Source organism: Orbilia oligospora (genome assembly GCF_000225545.1).
Source record: "Orbilia oligospora ATCC 24927 unplaced genomic scaffold scaffold00188, whole genome shotgun sequence".
Taxonomy (NCBI): Eukaryota; Fungi; Ascomycota; class Orbiliomycetes; order Orbiliales; family Orbiliaceae; genus Orbilia; species Orbilia oligospora.
The window spans coordinates 950,783-971,489 of NW_011645745.1; the positions used below are offsets into that span (position 1 = coordinate 950,783).

Sequence of the window (20,707 nt, forward strand, 5' to 3'; positions counted from 1 at the left end):
TGAAACAAATATTTTTAAATTTGGTTTACGTAAATATGGGTGTGATAGCCTTTAGCCTAGTTTCAATCCGAACTCGGGATCGGTGGTATTGGTCACCATACTGTATCGTACTATCCTTACTCATTGTCACGGAGCTTCGTAATAATTTCGGATTCTTTTAACATCTTGAGATTTCGAGGCCACAGTACTGCGCATATACCCATGGAATACGAATGCAAGGCCCCTAAGTCTGTGCTACACCATCTCTTTTAGTCATACATTGAGTAGGAGCCATGTGATTATCAAGGGATCTGGGGCACAGAAGAACCCGGTCCACACATGTACACCCAAAAGATAGCATACTTATGGTGCAGGAATGTATATATCCGTTGATTTGAATTACAATCCCTGATGGCAGTACATCGTACTGATCGATTGTGCCTTTAGTTCTGTCGTATGTATGTACATATCACAATTTAAAACGGTATTATATTATGGTGGGATATAAATTCAAAGGACTTTACGCCTCCTATGTGCATATTACCGCTGCTTCTCGAGATATTATGAACACTTTGGAAATTTCACCTGAGCATTTTTACATCCAGACCGCACTTCCCATTAGTCCTATCCTTTTGTAATCCCCACTAATAGTTTCCGTGGATTCAAAAAATTTTCACCGCCTCGACGAAGGGTAAGCTGAAAAGGAGCTCCAGGGAATCGGCTAAGCTAAGGCCGGAACCCAAATCAAACCTTTTGTGGGCCTGATATCTGTGCCACCGATATACATCTAAGAAACGAACAGCTGGCCTGGATTCTGATCCTCCATGGGTGGGATAGACCGATACAGTAAGCATGATATCATTTGATTCGTAGAACAATTGAGGCCTGATCGAGGGAACCCCGAAATTCGGATCCTAGAATCCGAACTTGCACCTGTACGGCTGTGCCATATATAGATTTATGGAATATCAGCTAGATCCATACATCCCGAAACCAGACATCCTTCAAAGCTTCCCAATCAACACAATGGCACATGTATATGTACATGTATTCTAGGAGCCGGTGAACTAGTCGTTTCGCAGTCAGTTCACAGGCGATCGGTCGACCTCAGGTTCTCCACCATTTATGATCATGTTGGAGCTGGGAGTTATTTCTTTTGAAGCTGAAACGTGGTAGCGCCGCGGTTTTCTGAGCTGCTTCAGGATTCTCTTGTACAACGTTCCTATTGGCGGATATGACTAGGAGGTTACCAAATTGGGCGACGGATCAATGCGACCCTGGCCTCCAAGTGGATAATCACGTGATTGAAGCGAAAGCAGGAGGGCGGTTCCAACAAGGCGCTGGCTGCAAACCGTGTTGGCGATTTTAGCGGGGAACCCAAACAAGCCTATTGTTCGTACCCACTCCCCTCCATACGGCACCGCCTACCAGCGTCTGCGGACTAGGGAGCTCCTGTAGACTCGCGGCAAACAATCATATTGTTTGCTTGACGGTTATTCGCTTGGAGATCGAAAGTAAGGCAGCCTATACGTCTACCTGCGCATGAATGCATCCCACATGTTCGTCTGTCAAGCTGTGCAGCGAACTGACCTCGCATATGTTTCGACATTCTGGAGTTTCTCATATTATACGCCGCATTTCGGTCGAAGCTCTAGTCTGTTTGCTACTAGCAGAGTGGATCTAGCATGGTTCAGGCGAGATGCCCTGTTATAAGTCTTGACGCTAATATCATTTGAAGCCAAACGAGTATCCGCGGCCGCCCTTCGCATACGCCATGGATCGATTTAGCTTAGCTTAGGGGTCTTGTGCCATATTTCGACAATTGATTTTTGGTGGGCTAAAGCCGGCAGTCATTGTCACTGCCTCGTCGGGTTTGCATCCTGTTCGTTAAAAGATAATTTCTCACTGGGCTGAGAGATCCATTGCACCAAGTCCCCTTACTACATCCGTCCTAGGGCGATCGCGATCTTCCTCAAATTTATCATGCCCGGGACTTGTTTAATTGTAGGGCACAGAACGCTGTTGCGAGCTGCTCAAAAAAAATAATTCAGCTTTGTTGTTTGCCAGCTTTCTGGCTGTGCAGCTCGTGGCAAGGATTTCATTCGTCAAAGATTTCATTATCAATGATCAAAGCAACATCGAACCATAGTTTCACTGCGCATGAGGCTTTGCGATCGCTTCTCTCAAACAATACTGACGGGACCTGCCATGGCCCTAGAGTGTACTGCCAAGTTAAACCAAGAATCCGCCGCCTCAACTTGAATCTAGATATCTTCGATCTAACTGCGTTGGGTTGGAGGTATATTGCTTACAAGCAAATTGAAGCGTGTCGAATGAAATCCTTTGGCGACCCGACAACTTGGATTCAATATCTTAGTATGCCTGCCAAGTAAAATTCCGGGGCACTTGTCACTGTACAAGCTGCATTGTATTGTATGTGGACCTACGATGAACCCCTGTCCATATTGAACTCATTTCGATCCAATCCACGCCATCTTGAAGGTGGCCTTACTTGAGGGGCTTACATACTCGAATATCTGCGTTTGAGACCACTTTATTGAGTCTCACATCCTAGGATCCTTGTTTCTTACCGTCGGCACAGGCGAGTCCCTGCGAGCTACGTGACCTGCTTCACACACTAAAATTTGCATGAAATTTCATTGGTTCAAATGATTTTGAATCAAAGATTTAGCACCGATTCTCTGAAAATATCGGCTATGGACAGGCCTCAGGCAGTAGAAGCGACTTAGAAGTCTATATCCTTGTAAAATACCCTCTGTACTCGCTGCCAAAGCGCGGCGTAGGCGAATGTGCGGTTTCGCCCATTCAACAGTCATACCCAAGCTAAGGCTACGTAGCTTCAAGTTTCCCGCACTTTTAAAATTTCTCGGAACGCTTAGTGGCGAATGTACCCTGCCTCGCCCGCCGCCACCGCGGCACTGACGCTGGAGATTTTGGATTCTCATTACTCCTTTCGAAATCTTGTGACCGCTAACCACTCGATCAAATACCCATCCATACCTCTCACATCCGATGTCATCAGGCAGAGACCGTCAAATTTGAAAATCGAACTCATATCACCATGGCATCTCTACGGCACGGTGCAAAAGCAACCATGGTACCCATTGTTCAAGAACAATGGGTATAAATCCCACGTTCTGTCGCTTCGAATACAGCAATCCCTAATCATCGATTACTATATTATCTCATTATCTAGTTTCAGACCACTCGCAAATTTACCATTGTCTTCTTAAGATTAATCCGATCTTTCTCAATCTTTTCCGCAGCTAGTTGCGCCCAAACAATTCGTATTTACGTTCCAGTATTTCAAGACCTTAATTGAGGAGAAACAATAGTAAGTCCTTTCCAGGAGCTATCGGCTGCTAACAAAAGTCCGTTTTTTTTGGTCAACTCTAACTGATTGTTCGGGACGGCTCCTTAGCTTCAAGCTTTTGTGCAACCAGCTCTCTAAATTCCAAAGGATTTTTCAAAGGATAAAAATCAAAGAATCATGCATTCCGCGAGTTCTAGCAACAGATCACCCCCTCAGTCTCGCTCTGGCTCGCCATGGTATTCCAGGTTCCCCTGTATCGACCCGGCGGATGACTATTCTCAAAACTGGCCCCCACAAATGCTTAGAATTACCGATCCCGAGATTTGGCGTCTCGTGGTTCTCCCTAAAATTGGCCGCAGCCCATTGGATCCCTCTGATGTCCGGCAAAACGAGCGCATAGAGTACCTCGGACATGGTATTTTAACGGCGCTTGTCAGTGACTTTCTATACTTCGAATTTATTGAATACACCGAGAGTGGTTTATTGGTAAGCCTCATCCATGCTCCCTCCCTCGAATTGAATCTGGGTGTCATAAGTTGCAATGCACTGTCGCCTAGGCGGTGTATCTGTGGCCGTAGTTTCACAACATACTAACTTTCATGGTGTTTGCATGAATAATAGGCAATGCGGGAAGCTCTCCTTGATTCTGTCGTTCTCTCCAACGTTTGTCAACGCATTGACCTCCCACAATGTCTTCCAACTGCTCCTGCAGACCGTTATTCAGACGAACAACCCCTCGCTTTGCTTTTCGAAGCATATATTGGGGGCTTATATCATAACCGTGGGGCGGAGGGCTACTCAAGTCTCAGAGACTGGTTCTACTTTTTGATTAAGCCCTACGCCATGATGTGTAAGAACAACTATGACCAATACATCGACTCCCACCGGGATAGCCGAAATGCCCAATTCGCCTCTCCTTCTCGACGTGGGGGATATAGTTCGTCCGGATATCCTGGCTACGGACTTGCGGATCCATATATGATCGCTCGTCCTGGGACTGCAGCCCCTGACTTTGGGGCGTATGGTACATCTCACGGCGCTGGCCGAGGCGCGGGTGATTACATCCAGGAACTGAAAGAATTCTGCGAAAAGAGACGCTGGGCCCAACCAGTATACTTAGATACAGACAATCAGAAAAACGGCGATTTCATTGAATGGTTCAGTTCCGTCAGCATCGATGGGGGGTTCATAGCAGAGTCCCCGGATTGGGCTAAGTCAAAGAAGATGGCTAGGGCTACAGCTAGCAAGATGGCTTTGAATAAACTAAGAAACCTCTAAAGACGCTGTCCAGAAAGAGGCGTAGCCAAGATTTAACAAGGGTATTCTGAGCATGTTCTGGTAGCAAGCTTTTATTCCTTTCTCTCTTCAAATTCTATTTCCTTTTCTTCTACGAAACTTTTCTTTTTATTTATTTTTATTCATTTTTTAACGATTCTTCTAATTTTCCTTCTCAACCACGATTTCCTCCAAGCTGAACGGCTTCATTGTCTTCAGCATTATAACATACATTCTCTTTACTGTTTAATTCTTCCAAATTTTTTCTCAGATATTTTTCTTTGCACCACTGTCATTCGCCTGGCTTCCGTTTCTAGAATATTCACTGTACTGTTTCCTTAGATACATAAGCGTCGCATTTTCCTTCGCCGTTATTTTTACATGTTTTGTTGATTCGTTTTGTTAGTCATAGATTTAATCAGCAGCAATGTTATAGTATCCTTTCCAAATATTGTCACACCCTAGTAAAAAGAATCGGATAACTCGTATAACCCCGAACTACTACTCTCGGTTTACGAGATGACCCAAACCTAGAAACCTGGTCAACACCAAAATTATCACTAACTCTTTCAAATTTTTGTAGGTGGGGGCTTGAAATAAGACTCTAGCTAGGATCTCCACCACGATCTTAGAAGAATGAGAATAGATCCCTCACTAGTCGCATCAACTTTCAGACCTTTTAATGCTTTAGTTTATTCTAGAATTTAGGCTGTGTGGTAAGGCAGAATACGGGCTTGCTGTGCCAGAAATCCAACACCCAATTTGCGTTGCGTGTAGCATCCATCCAGCAGTTGTCGCAGGCGTGCCGTCCAAAAAGGTTATAGGGCTCTAGGGCTTAGCAAATACTGCGGAGAACGACTGTGACAATAGTGCAGAATCCATTGTGAAGTAACGAGACTTGAGCCTCAGATTCTTGTTATATTGTTTCTGCGACAGGAGCTTTGTTCGCATTAGCTCCTTTATGCCCACTCAATGGGCCCCCTCACCTACTGCTCCAGCCTTGCAAGTGGGAACTTTCAATCGTTTTTCCTTTAGACCTATTATTAATAATATTTTAGAGAGTCCAAATAGTATTTCAGACCTAATTGGGCACGTTAATTCAGCGTGCTAGTGGTGGCAATTCAGGCGCAGGGCAGTCGCATTACATACTCGTGAAAACAATCGTAATTCGAACTGCGCTCAGACATCCAGATTACAAATGTAGGAAATGAACACGATACAATAAGCACTTCCTGTGCTTCAGATTACTCACCTTTACTGGATTTTGTTAAGAAACTTGGCTCACTATGAAATACTTACTACGAAAGTACCGGATTTAGGGGTTTTATATGACTTGGCATCAGAGTAAGGAGGCGGCACAGATTATGACCTCAGCATACATACACTGCAATAGATATAAAGGAATTTAGCGAGGTGAATCTTCAGTACAAGTAAATTAAAAGAAAAATTTGCGGGTTTTTTGTCGAAAATGACTCGTATCCTTGTGCATTACCGCGCAGATACATTATTCATAACACCTCCAACCATGGTACTGAAAGTTAACAGATATGAGACTAGATTTTTTGATGCCGGGGCCCAAGAGCCTCTTTGTTAGTATTCTAGAATCAATCTAGTTGACCCTTGGCTTATTGATAAGGTTAGTTTATGGCTGAAAAACGCAGGTATCCTGTTGCTTGTTAAGTTTTCCTCGTCTCGTACCTAGACCTAGCTAGAGGTTTCTCATGAGACAAAGTTTTTCATTAAAGTCATGGCAACAAAAAGGGAAAGCTTTCGCATTATTTTAGGGCTACGATTCTTAAGAGGTCTAGTATTGTGCATTGGTATGACTTCGTGGGAGACGCACCAGCTCTGTGCTTTTCTCAAATTCAGCCCAATTGGGCTGTTTCTCAATATGCCCAGCAATATTTCAGCAATCAATGCGCAATGCACGGGGAGGACAGGAGCTAGTTTCGTAACCTAGACAAGAGAGATACCGGGATCGACACGTAGTTTCGACATATCAACTCCGCCGATAATATTAAATATCTATATTTGAGGTAGCTGTAGCTCTATGACTAGGAAGTTTCCCCCCTCCCCACTTTTTTTTTTGCGACCTGAAAAATCTACACGCTTGAGAAAAAATTTTCCGCTTGAAATTAGCTTATAGAATTTGGGAGTACCTATTCTACGAAACCATAATTATATAAGCCCTTTAAAGCTTTATAAAAGTCTAGAAGTTTTCATCACTCAAACAGCCACACCACCCTGGCCAGGCTGGACATACCTCGATTAGGCAATCCATGGAAAACTACTTTGACCGGACTGCCGAGATCTTAAACATACTTGGGCCGGAGCATGACATGGCTGTCACTTTGAAGATGGTCAGGGGCCTGGTCGATCAGAACGTTAAACAAACGGTGGCAATGATGATGTATGACAAGGAGCGGAGGTTCGAAGAAGTTGGAGAGATCCTAAGAGCTAGCGTTCGGTGAGCAGGTAGATTGGGCTAACAGCTCATACTATGGATGTTATTTTTCTTGGATATTTACCGCTAACTATTTTTCGCGGATATGATGTTTTCGCCGCAGATGACCAGCTCGCCGCGGTTTTTTTTTAGAAAGCCGGATGCTGACATATTAACGCAGAGCTTATAAAGTATTGTATTTGAGAAATATCTTATGGGCCCGAAAGGAATATATATGTGTGTAACATCAGGGCTAAAAAGAAAGGAGGGATCATATTAAAAAGGGAAACTAGTTTACACGAATTTGGTGTAGAGAGTCCGCAAGATGGAAGACGATACGCCGTTTCTGATTACATACTATGGTCAAACACAAGTATTGCATGTATATACAACCTTTGGCACTATGGCGGCGTTCGAGGAACCATTGCCACGAGAGTTGAGGCCCGAAACAGGGTTGGCAACTCGAGTTCGTCCTATCTAGCCATCCTCAGAGCAATTAGTGCAAGAGAAATATCCCGAAAGAACCTCCCATCGGGATCCTGTAGCTTCTCTACCGCAGTCGCAAACCTCGATAATCGACATTCATTCCCGTTGTTATCGTAAGAAATAGTAGCAATCAATCTCGCAATGGCCTCCTTACTAACTGTACATCCGGATCTGTAAATTTCATTCAAAAGCTCTGCGATATTGCTCGTATAATTGCGGTGGAATGTAAGAAACGTTCCGTTGCCGTCTTCGCGTGGATGACGAACGGTCGGATCAGTCCCCAACTTCTGCAACTCATCTTCAATGAATTTGCAGTACTCCCTCGTAGCACCTTTAATTTGAAGGAACTCGTGGGCTTGTAGTATTTCCTTCATCTTTGCTACTGAGGAAGTGGAGAAGGCGGTGTCGCCAGTATCTAGGGGCGAGGTGAGTGGTGCTCTGTATAGCCAGTTCAAGACCTCGGTCATGACATTGGGCTGGATTTCGGATATTTTAATGCATCTTTCATAGGCTTCCTTTGTTTCGGATTGCAATGCGGTTTTAAAGAACTCTGATTGTGGTGATAAGACATAATCGTGGACGCGGAACGCTTGGTCTTTGGCGACTATTGTGATATCTGGTGGGGCGAAAGTGTAAAATGGGGTTCTAAATGTGAATGCAAGTTAGCCCTGAGGCTTTGATATGGCGATTTCAACACATAATAGAATTTCAAATATAAAAATGGCTTACTCTTTGAAAGACATGACGGCAGGAGAAAACCGAATTCACTAACAAATGAGTAGGAGTGGTCCGTATATGAAGTTATCGCAGATCGTATAATTGGTTTAGATAAGATATTGATATATTTGGAATAGAAGAGTATGAATGTGATTTCAATCTCTAGTTCTATAAACTTTTACTTTATATATATCGTTTTATACAAGTAACTTCATCCCATATCGCGTATACGCGTAACTCCGTATAGTTAGAAGTCTTCATAAGAGGATCCTTGCGTAGTCACTTGCTATTTGGGACATCTACCCAAAACAGCACTAAAATGTTGTATTTCGCAATAACGCGCGTTGTCTGCCAGGCCATCCAGCTATCGAATGAATTCTGAGTCACGAATAATTACTAATGTTATATTATAGAACTTTGAAAGAAAGAAAGGGTCGGACTTGTGTTCCTCCATGCGGGGCCATTACCTTGAACAGGTATCTATTACATCATCTTATCTGATTCATCATTTTCCTCGATAAAAACGCGAACGCCCTTTCCCCAGTGACCGCGCGTGGGTTACCATGCATGCATTGAATCAATATTTAGCTTATGCTTGTCGATAGCGAATCCCAGCCGGCCTAGGAAAAGGGTCTTCAGGCCTTCTATATTAGGTCAAAGAATTTAAGTTATGGTCAATCGTGTTCAGGCCTGGGATGTTCCCGTTTTACAGCTAATCATAGTATTAATGGCTATAGACAAAGGTTTTGGCCCTGTTCACGATAAAGTTCTATTCGAATGCTTCATGATATAACGGATCAATTCCTAGCCAATAAGCCTAGCCAGCATTGTCATGCGATGACGTCCACCAAGAAGCATAAATTACTCCCGCCCGCAGCCGACAGCGAACCAGATCACACAAACATCCTCGGTTGGTTTGTCCGGGAAATGCGCCTAAACCGATTCAGGCGAGACACATCCTCAACCTCACCCCATTTCCAACCTCCTTGATTTCCAGAAGATCCCTAAGAAGGCCTAGCCTCCATCATTGAGATCCATCCATTCAGAAGAAAAATGCGCCAGACAGCGGAGCGGCAAGGTAAGCTCCACACCCGCTGTGTTGGCCAGTGATTTTACGTGTACACGTTGAAATCTGGAATCGGACTGAGCATGAGAAGGAAGCCCCAAATTTGGAACATTGCACGATGCAAGGACCCTCCAACTGTGCAGGCGCTCTTGATGAAAGGCGTACGCTCACAGGTCAAATCAGGCTTCTCCATTTCTGACCTCCTGATTCTGTTACACTCAAGAGTGTTCTGCCTATGCTATGCAGTACCCTGCTGCCAATGGCCAGTGGCTTGAAATCCTTGATATTCACCATCAGACTGAAAAAAAAAGAGGAAAAAAAAAAAATGCTAGTTTCGGGGTTTAGCCAACCAAGACCTGCCATGCTGCGCTGAGAGTGAGCGCAGAGCTAGATCAAGCTAGCAGCGCCCACCTGCCAGGCGTTCGTGATCGGAATCAAGAAACCGAGAAACCTCCTTCCCAGCCCTACGACTTCCTCAGTTGCTACTAGTTTAGTACTTAAGTTCTTCCTCCACCAAGTCAAGTCTAAAATTTTATTTTATTTTTTGTTTCTCCTTTCTTATTATTCCCTTCTCTTATCGATTTCGAACTTCCTGTCGGCAGCTTCTTGTTGAGATATTGTGGAGGACGTACAGATAGACAGGGGACCGTGACCCATCGCATACACCTGGTGACCTCATCACGGCTCGAACGCAACTTCCCTGTTCATCTTCCACCGTCGAATTTTTCTTTACCATATAGCATTTGAGTATTTTGGACAGCTTTCTATCCTCAAGGTGCTCTCGCCTTATCACGACTTGATCTCCCGTCCGGTTTCACCAATTCCATTTCCGTCAGGATATTCATTCCAGCAAGTTGTATCCATCTCGACCTCCAAGTTTTATTTTCCCAAATTCCGCACTGCGAGGGAAAAAAGATCTTTTGGGAAACATTAAGATCTGAGACGGGAAAACATTCGTTTCGTGCGACGCTCGTGCTGCAGGTTACCACCATCCGGCATCTGGGAAGCAAACAACCTGCGACTTCACCTTGACATTATAGTTAACTTAACTTATAGCTTAACTAAATTTAAAGTGCCAAAAAAAAGGTCACTGCTTCTCACTTTCAACTTCAAGAGGAACGTAAAAATTAGGATAAAGGGGGAATACATACATACATCCATCCAAGGATCGGTCTCAGCTCATTTAACTGTCTGCCAAAGACAGTCCGCATCCGTCAATACTGCCCTTTCGGCGACGGCATAATAGTCCGCCCTAACTTTGATTCACCACAAAAGCTCAGACCAAGTCGAACGTATACCGTCCAGGAAAAACTGCAACACCACAACACACCTTCTATCACTTACAAACTCGCCCATCACGATCCACATTCAGGGCTTCACCACCCCTCCCCCCACATACAACTATTATATACACACGGGACCCAGCTCATTTTTAACCAACCTAGGAAGAAGGACAAAAGAAGGAAGAAGCCAAGAATAGGAAAAATGCATCCAACAAACCTCCTCCTCCTCTCCCTCTCCATATCCACAGCCACGGCTTCCCCCTCTCCAATCTGGAACCGTCTTCTCACATCCATCTCTCATTACACCAATTGGGTCGATAACTCTCAATCTCCGCTTTCTCCATCCGAAGAAGGTGTTCAGCCACAACCAGGAACACTGGTAACAACTCACCTCCCCGCAGTAACGACAACAATATATGCCAAAACCTCCACACCTCTGCCTCTTCCACCAGCCTGGGATGTCCACTATCCGGAAGAAGATGAAGTCGAAGAAGGCAGCGAGGAAAGTGACTTAGAAAAACGACAAGATTGTACAAACTCTGGAATCCAAAATTCCGGCTGTGGTAATTCCGGAAATTACAATACCGGCAACGGTAATTCTGGGAACTACAACTGTGGTAACGGGAACAGTGGGAATTACAACTCTGGTGATGGGTCCCCCGGGAATGGTGGAGATGGCCAGTGCGGTAATGTTGTCATCTCACAAAGCGTAGCATACGTTTACCCTGCCCCGTCGACAGTGGTGGTTCAAGTCGCACCTATCACATCTGTAGTTACGATTTATCAGCCTCAGGTTTATACTACTTGGGTGGTATACCAACAACCTCCTGCTACTACCATTATATACCAAGAGCCACAGGTCGTTAGGATTGTGGCTCAGGAGACTTATGCACCACGTGGTTGTGCTTATTGGGAGAGTTTGGGGTATAGATGTAGTGCTGGTGGACGGGTGGAGATCAATAAAGGTGTTTATGTGGTTGGAGGAGCATTGTTCTGGATGCTTGTCGGACTGTTTATGATTTGATGATTCTTTTGTCTTTGTTTCTACCGGGACGGCTAATGGATGCATGGTATATATATACATACGTTTATGACGCATTAAGCGGTTTCCTTTCCCTTGTACTTTTTTCCTTGAAATGTATATGATGATTCCCTTAGCATAGCTTCAAAGCGAACATATAATGAATAATCATGATTCAACTGCATTCATCCTTATCTCGTAAACCAGAATTAATTGCTGCTGCGATTCGTCCATGCTTCCTGTGAATTTCTTTCTAGTTATAAAAAAAGCCGCCTGGATTCGAGGCTGATAAAACCTGGCCCGGCGGATAAAAACAAAAATATATGTATACCTAAGAAAAGAAAGAGGCACGCGAGATATAATACACCGCTATGTCCCACCTACAGCTTGGGCTCGATTTTCTTTCTACTCTCAACTTCCTCCTCGTACTTCTTGGTATATTCCCACGCAAGCTCACTATACCCCCACCTCTTCTCTCCGTTCTCGTAAGCTTGAGCACTGCTCGCAACCCTCATGGCATACCTTGCAGCAATCCCATGGAAAATAGCACTACCCCTCATCAACGTAAACGCGAATGCAAAGTTCATATCCGGAGTTGGATCCCACCCGGCGATATCCTTATACCATCCCAACAACTCCGCTGGACTAGGGACTCCCGGCAAATTTTTTAGGTCGTTATTATATTTATGAGCTGAGAATTCAGCCGGCACCGTCACTTCGGGATTGATATAACTAAACGGGGTCAAAAGATTGGCGAGGTCGGATAATGGATGACCGAGTGTTGATAATTCCCAATCTACTATTCCAATGACTCTGGGTTCCGTAGGGTGGTATATCAAATTATCAATCTTGAAATCTCCGTGGACAATTGTGTTTCTGTCTTCTGGGAGGTTTTCACCAAAGTATTTAAGCATTTCGTGGAAATGGGGGAGATCGCCGACGGGCTTTTTGGATTCGATGTCTATGGCGGCTGATTGGGAAGCGTGGATTTTGGTCCAAGTGGAGATCTGACGGCGATAGAAGTTTGAAGGGGCTCCATAGCTTTGGAGGTTTACGTTATTTGGGTTGACGGAGTGAAGGAGGGCTAGGGTTTGGATTGCGGATTTCCAGCTGCGATATCATATGTGATTAGTATATGTGCGAGCGGGTATGATGTATGTGAATGGGTAGGAATGGGGCGCATACATTAACCTCCGGTCAGAAGCACTAACGTCTGGGATTGCATAATTTTCAAAAATACGCCCCTTTACAAATTCCATAATCTATCGTTTTATGTATACCCAGTTAGCCATAATCCTTTTATTCTTTAGTAGTATAAAAGAGAACGTACGTAAAATGGGGTCCCGATAACCGACGAATCCTCACAGAGAACATGTACTCTCGGCGTCGGTACCGGTGTATCCTGTAGAGAATGGAGAACTCTATATTCTCTCTCCACCGCATGAGCCGTCTTCGACAAAAGCGATCCTGGTGGCTTTTTTCGCATAACGTATTTTCGGCCGTCGCCGTTGAGGAGGAGGTACGTTGGGTTGGATTGGCCATAGCCGAACTATTATCACCACAAAGAGGATTTATTAGTTAATTTTGTTTATAAGGAATTTAGGTTATAGTAGGTATAAATGAAAATCTTGAAGCGTATCGGAAAGGAAGAACGGAGGAAATACCTGTTTAAGCGTTATAGGTGCCCGAAAACATCGTGGAACGTGGGTTATCAGGTATTTCTCCAGCGACGCAACATCGATTGGTTGGCGGACGGGGCCGACAGCCGACATTTTCAATGTATTTCAGAAACTTGAGGCCCTCCGTCTATTCGATTATTTGATTCTATTATTGGTCAATATGCATAAGCAATGTATTGCGTGCATGGGGCGTGTACTTTGAAAGAAAAAGAGGAAGAAAGGAGGAACCGCGTCGGTCGTCTGTCATCAATACCCTTTTTATTACAACTACTTGGCCTCTTAAGACTTCCTCCCGAGTCCCGAGCCTTTTAACTTGACTCGTGAAGCCTAAACCGGAACTAGGCCAGTATAACGATCGGCGACGCCGTTCGGAGGATGCTGGTGGTGTTAAGTAGTACTTAGTATGCAGTAGCAGCTATCAGGTACGTATGGTCTGGGGTAAGCTAAGATTGTTACGGGCCGCGCCCAAATTTACCCATAAGAGAAGAGCACCAGCGACTTCGATTTGAGCCGAGGCAAGTTTTTCCTTCTCCTGCGGCAAACGAATGCTTTTGATGGAGTTTTGGGCAGGTTGCACACGACCGGGACTGGGAAATGGAAGTAACCGATTGGCCGGGATTTAGAGAGTTTAAATGTTTGCCGATGGTTAACCACGGTATGGCATGTGCATTTCAATGGATATGCATACCCGGGGCGGTGCTTTTCTTTGATATTGCATTGTATTGGCTGGGATATACATGTTACTTACTGTCAGGGTGGAAAGGCTTGTAGCGTCTGATATCAGCTGTAATAAGACAAAGGTTTTTATACTGAATTCAACGAGCAGTTATATAACTTGTCGACAACCTCAGTCACAAGGCTTTCTCGGGAAGAGAAGGAATGAAATGCGTAGACTATGAGTGAATGTGTTGAATGCATTGTACCGTCCGGATCCGGAAATCGTAACGAGAACAGATATGATTCCCGTCACGACTTCCCTTTTAGGCAGGCCCGTGACTTCTAAACCTCAATCTCAACACATCAACACATCAACGCGTCAACACATGAAATCCGGCACCGCCACATAGTCCAATAGCGTGGCTGATGGCTGAACCCCGCTATCTCTTCGCTAACCAGGCCCGAACACTCCAGGCAGAGACGAATTCCAAGAATCCAATTGCATGGACTTTTCGCTTTCTCCATGGCATATTCCTCCAAATCCCACGAAAAACCCACCAACTGCTGCTTCGACAGCCAACACCACTCCGGGATCCGAATGCTATAATATGACACCGGAGAGGCCTCCAGGACCATGTCATCCAACTTATCCCCATCAAGCAATGAAATCCACCTAGTTCAACGCCAAGCACAGCCTTCCAACCACGCTGGGGAGCCTCATACACCCACAAGCGAGAATTCCCTAGCAGGTGCTACGGCCTCGCATGAGCGCGCAGAACATCCCCTGAAAGCACCCTTAACATCAGCCGGTTCCTCACTAAGATTAGAGACTTCGGTCAGATTTAGTAGTAGGGCTGGTGGCGATGGCAATATAGAAGGGGGAGGACTGGGAAGAGGACTAGAAAATGAGGATTTGGGCGCTAAATTGTCTTATTGGCAATCCCGGCAGGAACATGTTGATGCGATTGACTTTTACAAGTTCGCTCAGAATGGAGGGACCACTGCTGGTAGTGGGATTGGTGGTACGGAAAGTACGGCAGTTGGTGGTGCTGGCAGTGGTGGTGCTATAGTGGACAGCACTATGGAAAGTGCTGTTAAAGATTCTGCCAAATATGCTGCTGCAGAAAATATAACACCCGCTACATCCATACTGCTGTCTGGCCCTCTCGCTGCTGCAGCTGCTGCACAGTCTCCTGTATCAGAGAAGATGGTTACCATAGTAGGGAAGAGAATACTACCACCACCTCCATCGGCAAGGACGCAAGGCTATACATCTACCGTGGGAGGACCCAGTGTACCGGCACTACCACCGAAGGTACCTGTTTACAAAACCTGGTTTAACGTAGACGACGTTCCGAGGGTTCCGCCCAAGATTCCGGTATCGATAGGGAGCCAGGATACAGATACTTCTTTCTACGACAGTGAAAATTCAAATTATACAACCACGACCACCCCAACTCCTACGCCTTGGACTTATAGATCACCGCCTCCTCCGCCTCCTCCACGACTATCTGGTCAATCTACAAACACAAATAACCCCCAGTCTTCCCGTTCATACCGTCAAGAAGCAAATAATATTATATCCAAGTACACAAAATCGCTCACTCACACTTCACCATCAGACGGCGACACCGAAGCCTTAATAGCCGACATCAACAGACAAATCGACTTAGAATTCAAAAACTCTAGCCTAACAGAAGGACAAAAGATAAATGCAATTGCAAAATATGTTCACGAACGTGAAAAACTTCGGGCTTCACCGCCTGTCGTGGAACCGAAGACAAGGTCGTCTAGTAAGCTTCGATAATAAGAAACCTTCATACTGTACCACAAGCCTCCTAACTTTCCACAGAAGAACCGAAATCCCGCCTTCCGCCTCCATCACAACCATCACCTGAGCGCCTCAATCTTCGAAGTGTCATGACGTCCATGCAAAAATCTACAATAGGCTCTCGTACATCACTAAAACTCGGCGTCGACCTTGTAATGCGTTACTACACGTCGTCTACAAACCTGACACCAACGCACCTAACCTCCACCATCTCTAATCTTTCGAAACCAAACGGTCTCGGTCTTGCAGAAGTTTCAATGGGCTTTAGTTTTGTTCACATGTGCATCCGCCTCAACAAACTCGAACTTGTAAAAGAACTCGTCGAAGTCGGTGGTGCAAATCTAAAGGATTGCGATGATAAAACTCAAACGCTGATCAGGAACGCCATATGGTACGCCGACGCGGATATGATCGAATACCTAATCTCAAAGGGGGAAGATATAAACGCCCGTTCTCATCACGACAGTATATCGCCCCTCCACCATGCCGTTGCAGCACATAATCTCGGTGCCCTAGGGGTATTAATAAGATCCGGCGCGGACGTTAACGCCACTATCAGAAAGAACAGGAAGGACATCGCATTAATATGTCGAAAGAAAAATACCGACCCAGAAATAATGGTCGAAATTTTACAAACGCTTCTAGCAAACGGCGGGAGAGTTGCAAAATCTGCAGATGGGGGGATAACGCCCGCATTATTAACCGGTGCGACGGGTAATGAACGGGTGTTAGAAATATTAGAAACCGTAGGGGTGGATAGGGAAGATATCAACAAACTCCGCGAATTTGCATTGTCCGCCGCAATTCTATATAACGATGTTTCGAAGGTTCAGCAACTTATCGAAGAGGGGTATGACCTAAACAGACGCGATATCTTTCGGTGGAGGCCCTTGGATTCGGCGGTCAGCTATAAAAGGGGGAAGATTGAGGAGATTTTGTCTGCTGCTGGAGCACTACCGGCTAGTAAGAGGAAGGATATGGAAAGGAGAAAAAAGCAGGGCAGTGGTGCGGAGGATGGAGGCGAGGAGGAAAGGGGCAGTTCTGATTGGAGCGCGGCTGCTATGGGGGATAGAAGCGATCCTGAACAGTGGGAGGGTGGGAAGGATCTTAGAGTCAAGGGGAAAGGGATTTTTACAAGAGGTATATAAACCTGAAGAAGAGAAGGGTGTTATTTGGTTTTGTTTTAAAGCGATATTCATGATACCTAGGTTTACGATTTCAGCGTGGTTTTTAATGAGGGTTAATTTATGTATAACGTTATGGATGAATATAGCAATTTTTATTTATGGGACTTTGTATATTATATTTAGCAGCGGTTGTATAGACTTCTTCGTATCGTTGCGATCGCTAAAAAAGAGCCTTGACATGATATTCTAGCTATTTTACGTCGAGTTCTTAAATGGTATCTAGCGTCCAGGTTGTGTTCGAAGTTTAGGTCCTAGCACGAATAGGCGGCGTATATTATTACCCCGGCCTATTCCGCGTCTGAGCTTAGATCCCGGCTCATGACATAGATGCATAACATACATACATTTCCATGATATACTCTTTGACGCCTACGCCCTTAGCATCATATCATAAGCTATAAGCTGAGGTAGCAAGGTTTTAGAATTGACTGACACCGCAAATCTAAATTTTAGATTCCTTATAAGTGTAGATACTTGAATTCGAATCTACTAGTTAACTCGACGGCCATCAAGTAAAATCGGCCAGTCTAATCTTGTCGCATCAATTGCTGCCTCAAGGGCATCTCTATCAGTATCTGACAGTCTGTTGAGTACGGACTGATATCGCACCCATATATGTCCTCTAGGTTCCTGAACTTTTGAACGCCTCCTTGCCTTCATCTCTTCGCGCGTTTTAATCATTTGACGTTTTTCATCGATTGCCGCAATAAACCATCTGATACCTTCGACTTGCTGTCCAGCCGGTGGAGCACTTGACTCGGCCGCTATAGCCCCCATATCCTTAGGATGAACGTAAAATCCTGAGTATGCAGAGATTTCATCCCCTCCGATTGGTAAAAGGTAGCATTTGTTTCCCGTCATTTCCCCCGCACGGATGGCGGCCTGCTTGATACCCTCACTAGGTGCTTGACGACACTTGGGGATTGATAGTCTCTCTTCTGAATCAATCAAATCTGAGGTGTCTTCGAGGAAGAGGCAGATCTTTTTTGATGATGCGTTGATGATGATACAACCTACGAGTTCGCCGCTGCCGCCGGGAATTTCTTCCTCGAGGGTTGTTCGTGGCGAATGGGACAATCTTTGAGGAAGCTGGGTTTCTGCGATTTGTGCAAGGATTTCTGTTAGTTACTACACAATTTCAACTAAATATTTGGTTCTATCGAGTTCTGGATCTTTCATTTACGTCTTCTAAACTGAATCTGGGAACCGGCGAGGTGGAAGTAATAGCCAACCTTGAGGAATATCTTGATACTCACACGCGGTACCTCCTGACTGCTGTGCATGAGTTGGGAACCCATATGCCAAATTGCCATTGCTGCCCATGGAGTACTCGTCGGTGGGCGAATCGGGAAATGCAAGATCAAGGTCCCACTTTGAACCCATAATTATAATTATTCTAGGTTTAAATCGCTAGCTAGAATCGATCGATTTTGCAATTTAATATCGATGGTTGTAGTTGGCGGATTGCTTCCTATAGGCGATTACTATCGTCAATCCTTTAATTTTCGGAATTTATAAAGACAGAGATTAAACAATTCTATAGAGTGATTATAAGCCATCGAAGCGCTTAGCTGAATGATGATGATGAAGCTTTTCACCGGAGTAGGATCTCAAATCCTAATTAGAAAAGGTGGAGGATCAAGTTTCTCGCCTGGGATATATGCATACATGACGCGCGTTAACCATACCTAGAATAGCGAGTATTACCATATATCCTTAGATGGGAAAGCGAAATTAATAACCATTCATAGATACATAGATAAGCATTTCTCACAGCAAGCTTTTTGAGTCGACTTCAGAGTTTTATAGATCTATAAATACCCGGAAAATGCAAATAGGACATGATATCAACACGATATCTCACTCTCGTTGTAATTGTGGTAGAATGGAGCTAAGGATCCGATCCTAGGAGGCTCATGCCCCAGACTGACAAGATCATGGCTTAGGGAATTCAATCGAGTCTCAGTGGCAACAATAATAACAGACCTAAGCACAAAAACAATCCAACGAAGCTCATAACATCAAGATCCTTTACGACAGCATAGCTCCTCAATTGATTAACTCAGACCTGACGAACTCATTTCTTGTTGCATTACAAAACCAAACCAGCTGGGTTGTTCACCAAAAAATAACACACACGGGCACAAAAAGAAAATTTCTGTTGAAAGGACACGATTTGCCGGCACTCAGAATCGAACTGAGGCTGTATCGGGAGTGTAATAACCCTTTGGGTCTCCACAACGATACGTACTAACCACTATACTATGCCGGCTTCGTTGAAGGTCCGATCGGGCCGCTGATTGACAATAGCCAATCTGGCGACAAGAAAATCTTTTAACTGTTAATGAATCGGAGCTTCGTCTCCAAAGCTTTGAAGGGTAGATCTCTATTACGCTGTCCGAATTTTTTTTTAGTAGTACTCAGACCGATTCTATCTAGTAGGTACCTATCGGCGAGAAGATTCATGGTGTACGCTACCTACAAGAACTCCGAATCAAAAATATCTGCACACCAAGGCCTGCGGAAAGAATAAGAAACCCGGGAAGAAACGTGCCTGATTAACTACATCTAATTGGTAAGAAACCCTGAAATCCTTTTCAATCTACCGCTTGAAATGGATACCTAATCCGAAGTTATCAATCCGATCGGCTGTTAATAAACTTTGGCTGCGACATGTCGACTGAAAATATGCAAGATGGTGTCTGAAAAATCCGCCAACTTTACTTTCAGGGTTTATAGGAAAAAACCTGCGCTTCCATATAGCTGAACGACGTTCTCACCCATCTCTATTTTTCATTTATGTGTTATTATTATTATCATTTTTGGGAAAGAGGATCTGTAAGAAAGATCGAATAAACCCCGCACTTCGAACCACAATCAAATTTTCATTTGAGTTTTAAAATATATGTCGATTGGAAGCCGCCAAAAAAGAAACTACTTACTGAAATACCCGAACTATTAGGCCTAAATACTGATATACCTTAGTGTCCTGCAGCTAGCTATATCTTACATTCTGATAGTTGAATATTTTATGACCAAAGGGTGCAACCTTTGGCAGCTCGCATCCCCCCATTCTAAGTCATGTGTTCTGTCCTTTCCTATCAAACTTATTAATATTTACTGCCAAACTGAAGAAAAAGGAAAAAAGGAAAAAAACAAGAGGCACATGATCTTACCCGAATGCCAAGTTCCCCGTAAGCTTAAATCTAGTTCATAGATGTAGGTTTCATGTTAGCTAGAACTAAAACAGTTATTCATCGTAAGCTTAACTCAACGTTACACTTTCTATTACCCACCTCCACGCTTTGCAAAAGATTCCAGTCTGTATTTCTCCGCATTTTCCGAGATCTAATAGAATCGCCGTGTTACATGGAGATGGTGATAATTAATGCGGGAGGTAGGAATGCTTCATGTGTGGGTTTACAGCCCCGCATGTTGCATTTTGTGCATCAACATACCATACCATTCATGCAGAATATATGTAAGTACGTGCATTGTGCGGGGTACGAACCAGCCCATAGGCCCACACGATCGACCCTTTAACCAAGCTGACAGGCATTGACACAAGCTGGGAGCCGTAGGGGTTTTTTTTAACTTGATGAGCAACTCTTGCATGTTGACTAAATCTCGAGCTCCTCGGTCCTACGTATTACGGCACTAAATTGGAACGAATACGTGTATAAAATGCTCGGACACTATTCTAGGTCTTATGAGCAGGGTAGGAATTTGCGTGGGGCTGGGTACGAGAC

At 44.5% G+C, this 20,707-nt stretch overlaps 6 protein-coding genes across 6 annotated transcripts; 3 read left to right on the top strand and 3 right to left on the bottom strand.

Annotated features, from left to right (window-relative positions):
* Window positions 1-3,490: 3,490 nt before the first annotated feature.
* On the top strand, window positions 3,491-4,591 carry AOL_s00188g285 (uncharacterized protein; the record flags this gene model as incomplete). The annotated part of the gene is made up of 2 exons (XM_011128533.1): window positions 3,491-3,799; window positions 3,935-4,591. The coding sequence occupies 2 exons, from the start codon at window positions 3,491-3,493 to the stop codon at window positions 4,589-4,591; spliced, it is 966 nt and encodes a 321-aa protein (XP_011126835.1).
* A 2,913-nt stretch (window positions 4,592-7,504) lies between these two features.
* On the bottom strand, window positions 7,505-8,260 carry AOL_s00188g286 (uncharacterized protein; the record flags this gene model as incomplete). Its single annotated transcript, XM_011128534.1, has 2 exons — window positions 7,505-8,162; window positions 8,247-8,260. 2 exons carry the CDS (start codon window positions 8,258-8,260, stop codon window positions 7,505-7,507), a joined length of 672 nt encoding a protein of 223 aa, XP_011126836.1.
* A 2,525-nt stretch (window positions 8,261-10,785) lies between these two features.
* AOL_s00188g287 (uncharacterized protein) lies at window positions 10,786-11,607 on the top strand (the record flags this gene model as incomplete). The annotated part of the gene is made up of 1 exon (XM_011128535.1): window positions 10,786-11,607. One exon carries the CDS (start codon window positions 10,786-10,788, stop codon window positions 11,605-11,607), a length of 822 nt encoding a protein of 273 aa, XP_011126837.1.
* Window positions 11,608-11,984: 377 nt separating this feature from the next.
* AOL_s00188g288 (uncharacterized protein) lies at window positions 11,985-13,376 on the bottom strand (the record flags this gene model as incomplete). Its single annotated transcript, XM_011128536.1, has 4 exons — window positions 11,985-12,714; window positions 12,790-12,866; window positions 12,935-13,153; window positions 13,269-13,376. 4 exons carry the CDS (start codon window positions 13,374-13,376, stop codon window positions 11,985-11,987), a joined length of 1,134 nt encoding a protein of 377 aa, XP_011126838.1.
* Window positions 13,377-14,574: 1,198 nt separating this feature from the next.
* AOL_s00188g289 (uncharacterized protein) lies at window positions 14,575-16,919 on the top strand (the record flags this gene model as incomplete). The annotated part of the gene is made up of 2 exons (XM_011128537.1): window positions 14,575-15,733; window positions 15,793-16,919. 2 exons carry the CDS (start codon window positions 14,575-14,577, stop codon window positions 16,917-16,919), a joined length of 2,286 nt encoding a protein of 761 aa, XP_011126839.1.
* Window positions 16,920-17,447: 528 nt separating this feature from the next.
* On the bottom strand, window positions 17,448-18,271 carry AOL_s00188g290 (uncharacterized protein; the record flags this gene model as incomplete). The annotated part of the gene is made up of 2 exons (XM_011128538.1): window positions 17,448-18,076; window positions 18,142-18,271. The coding sequence occupies 2 exons, from the start codon at window positions 18,269-18,271 to the stop codon at window positions 17,448-17,450; spliced, it is 759 nt and encodes a 252-aa protein (XP_011126840.1).
* Between the last annotated feature and the right edge of the window lie 2,436 nt (window positions 18,272-20,707).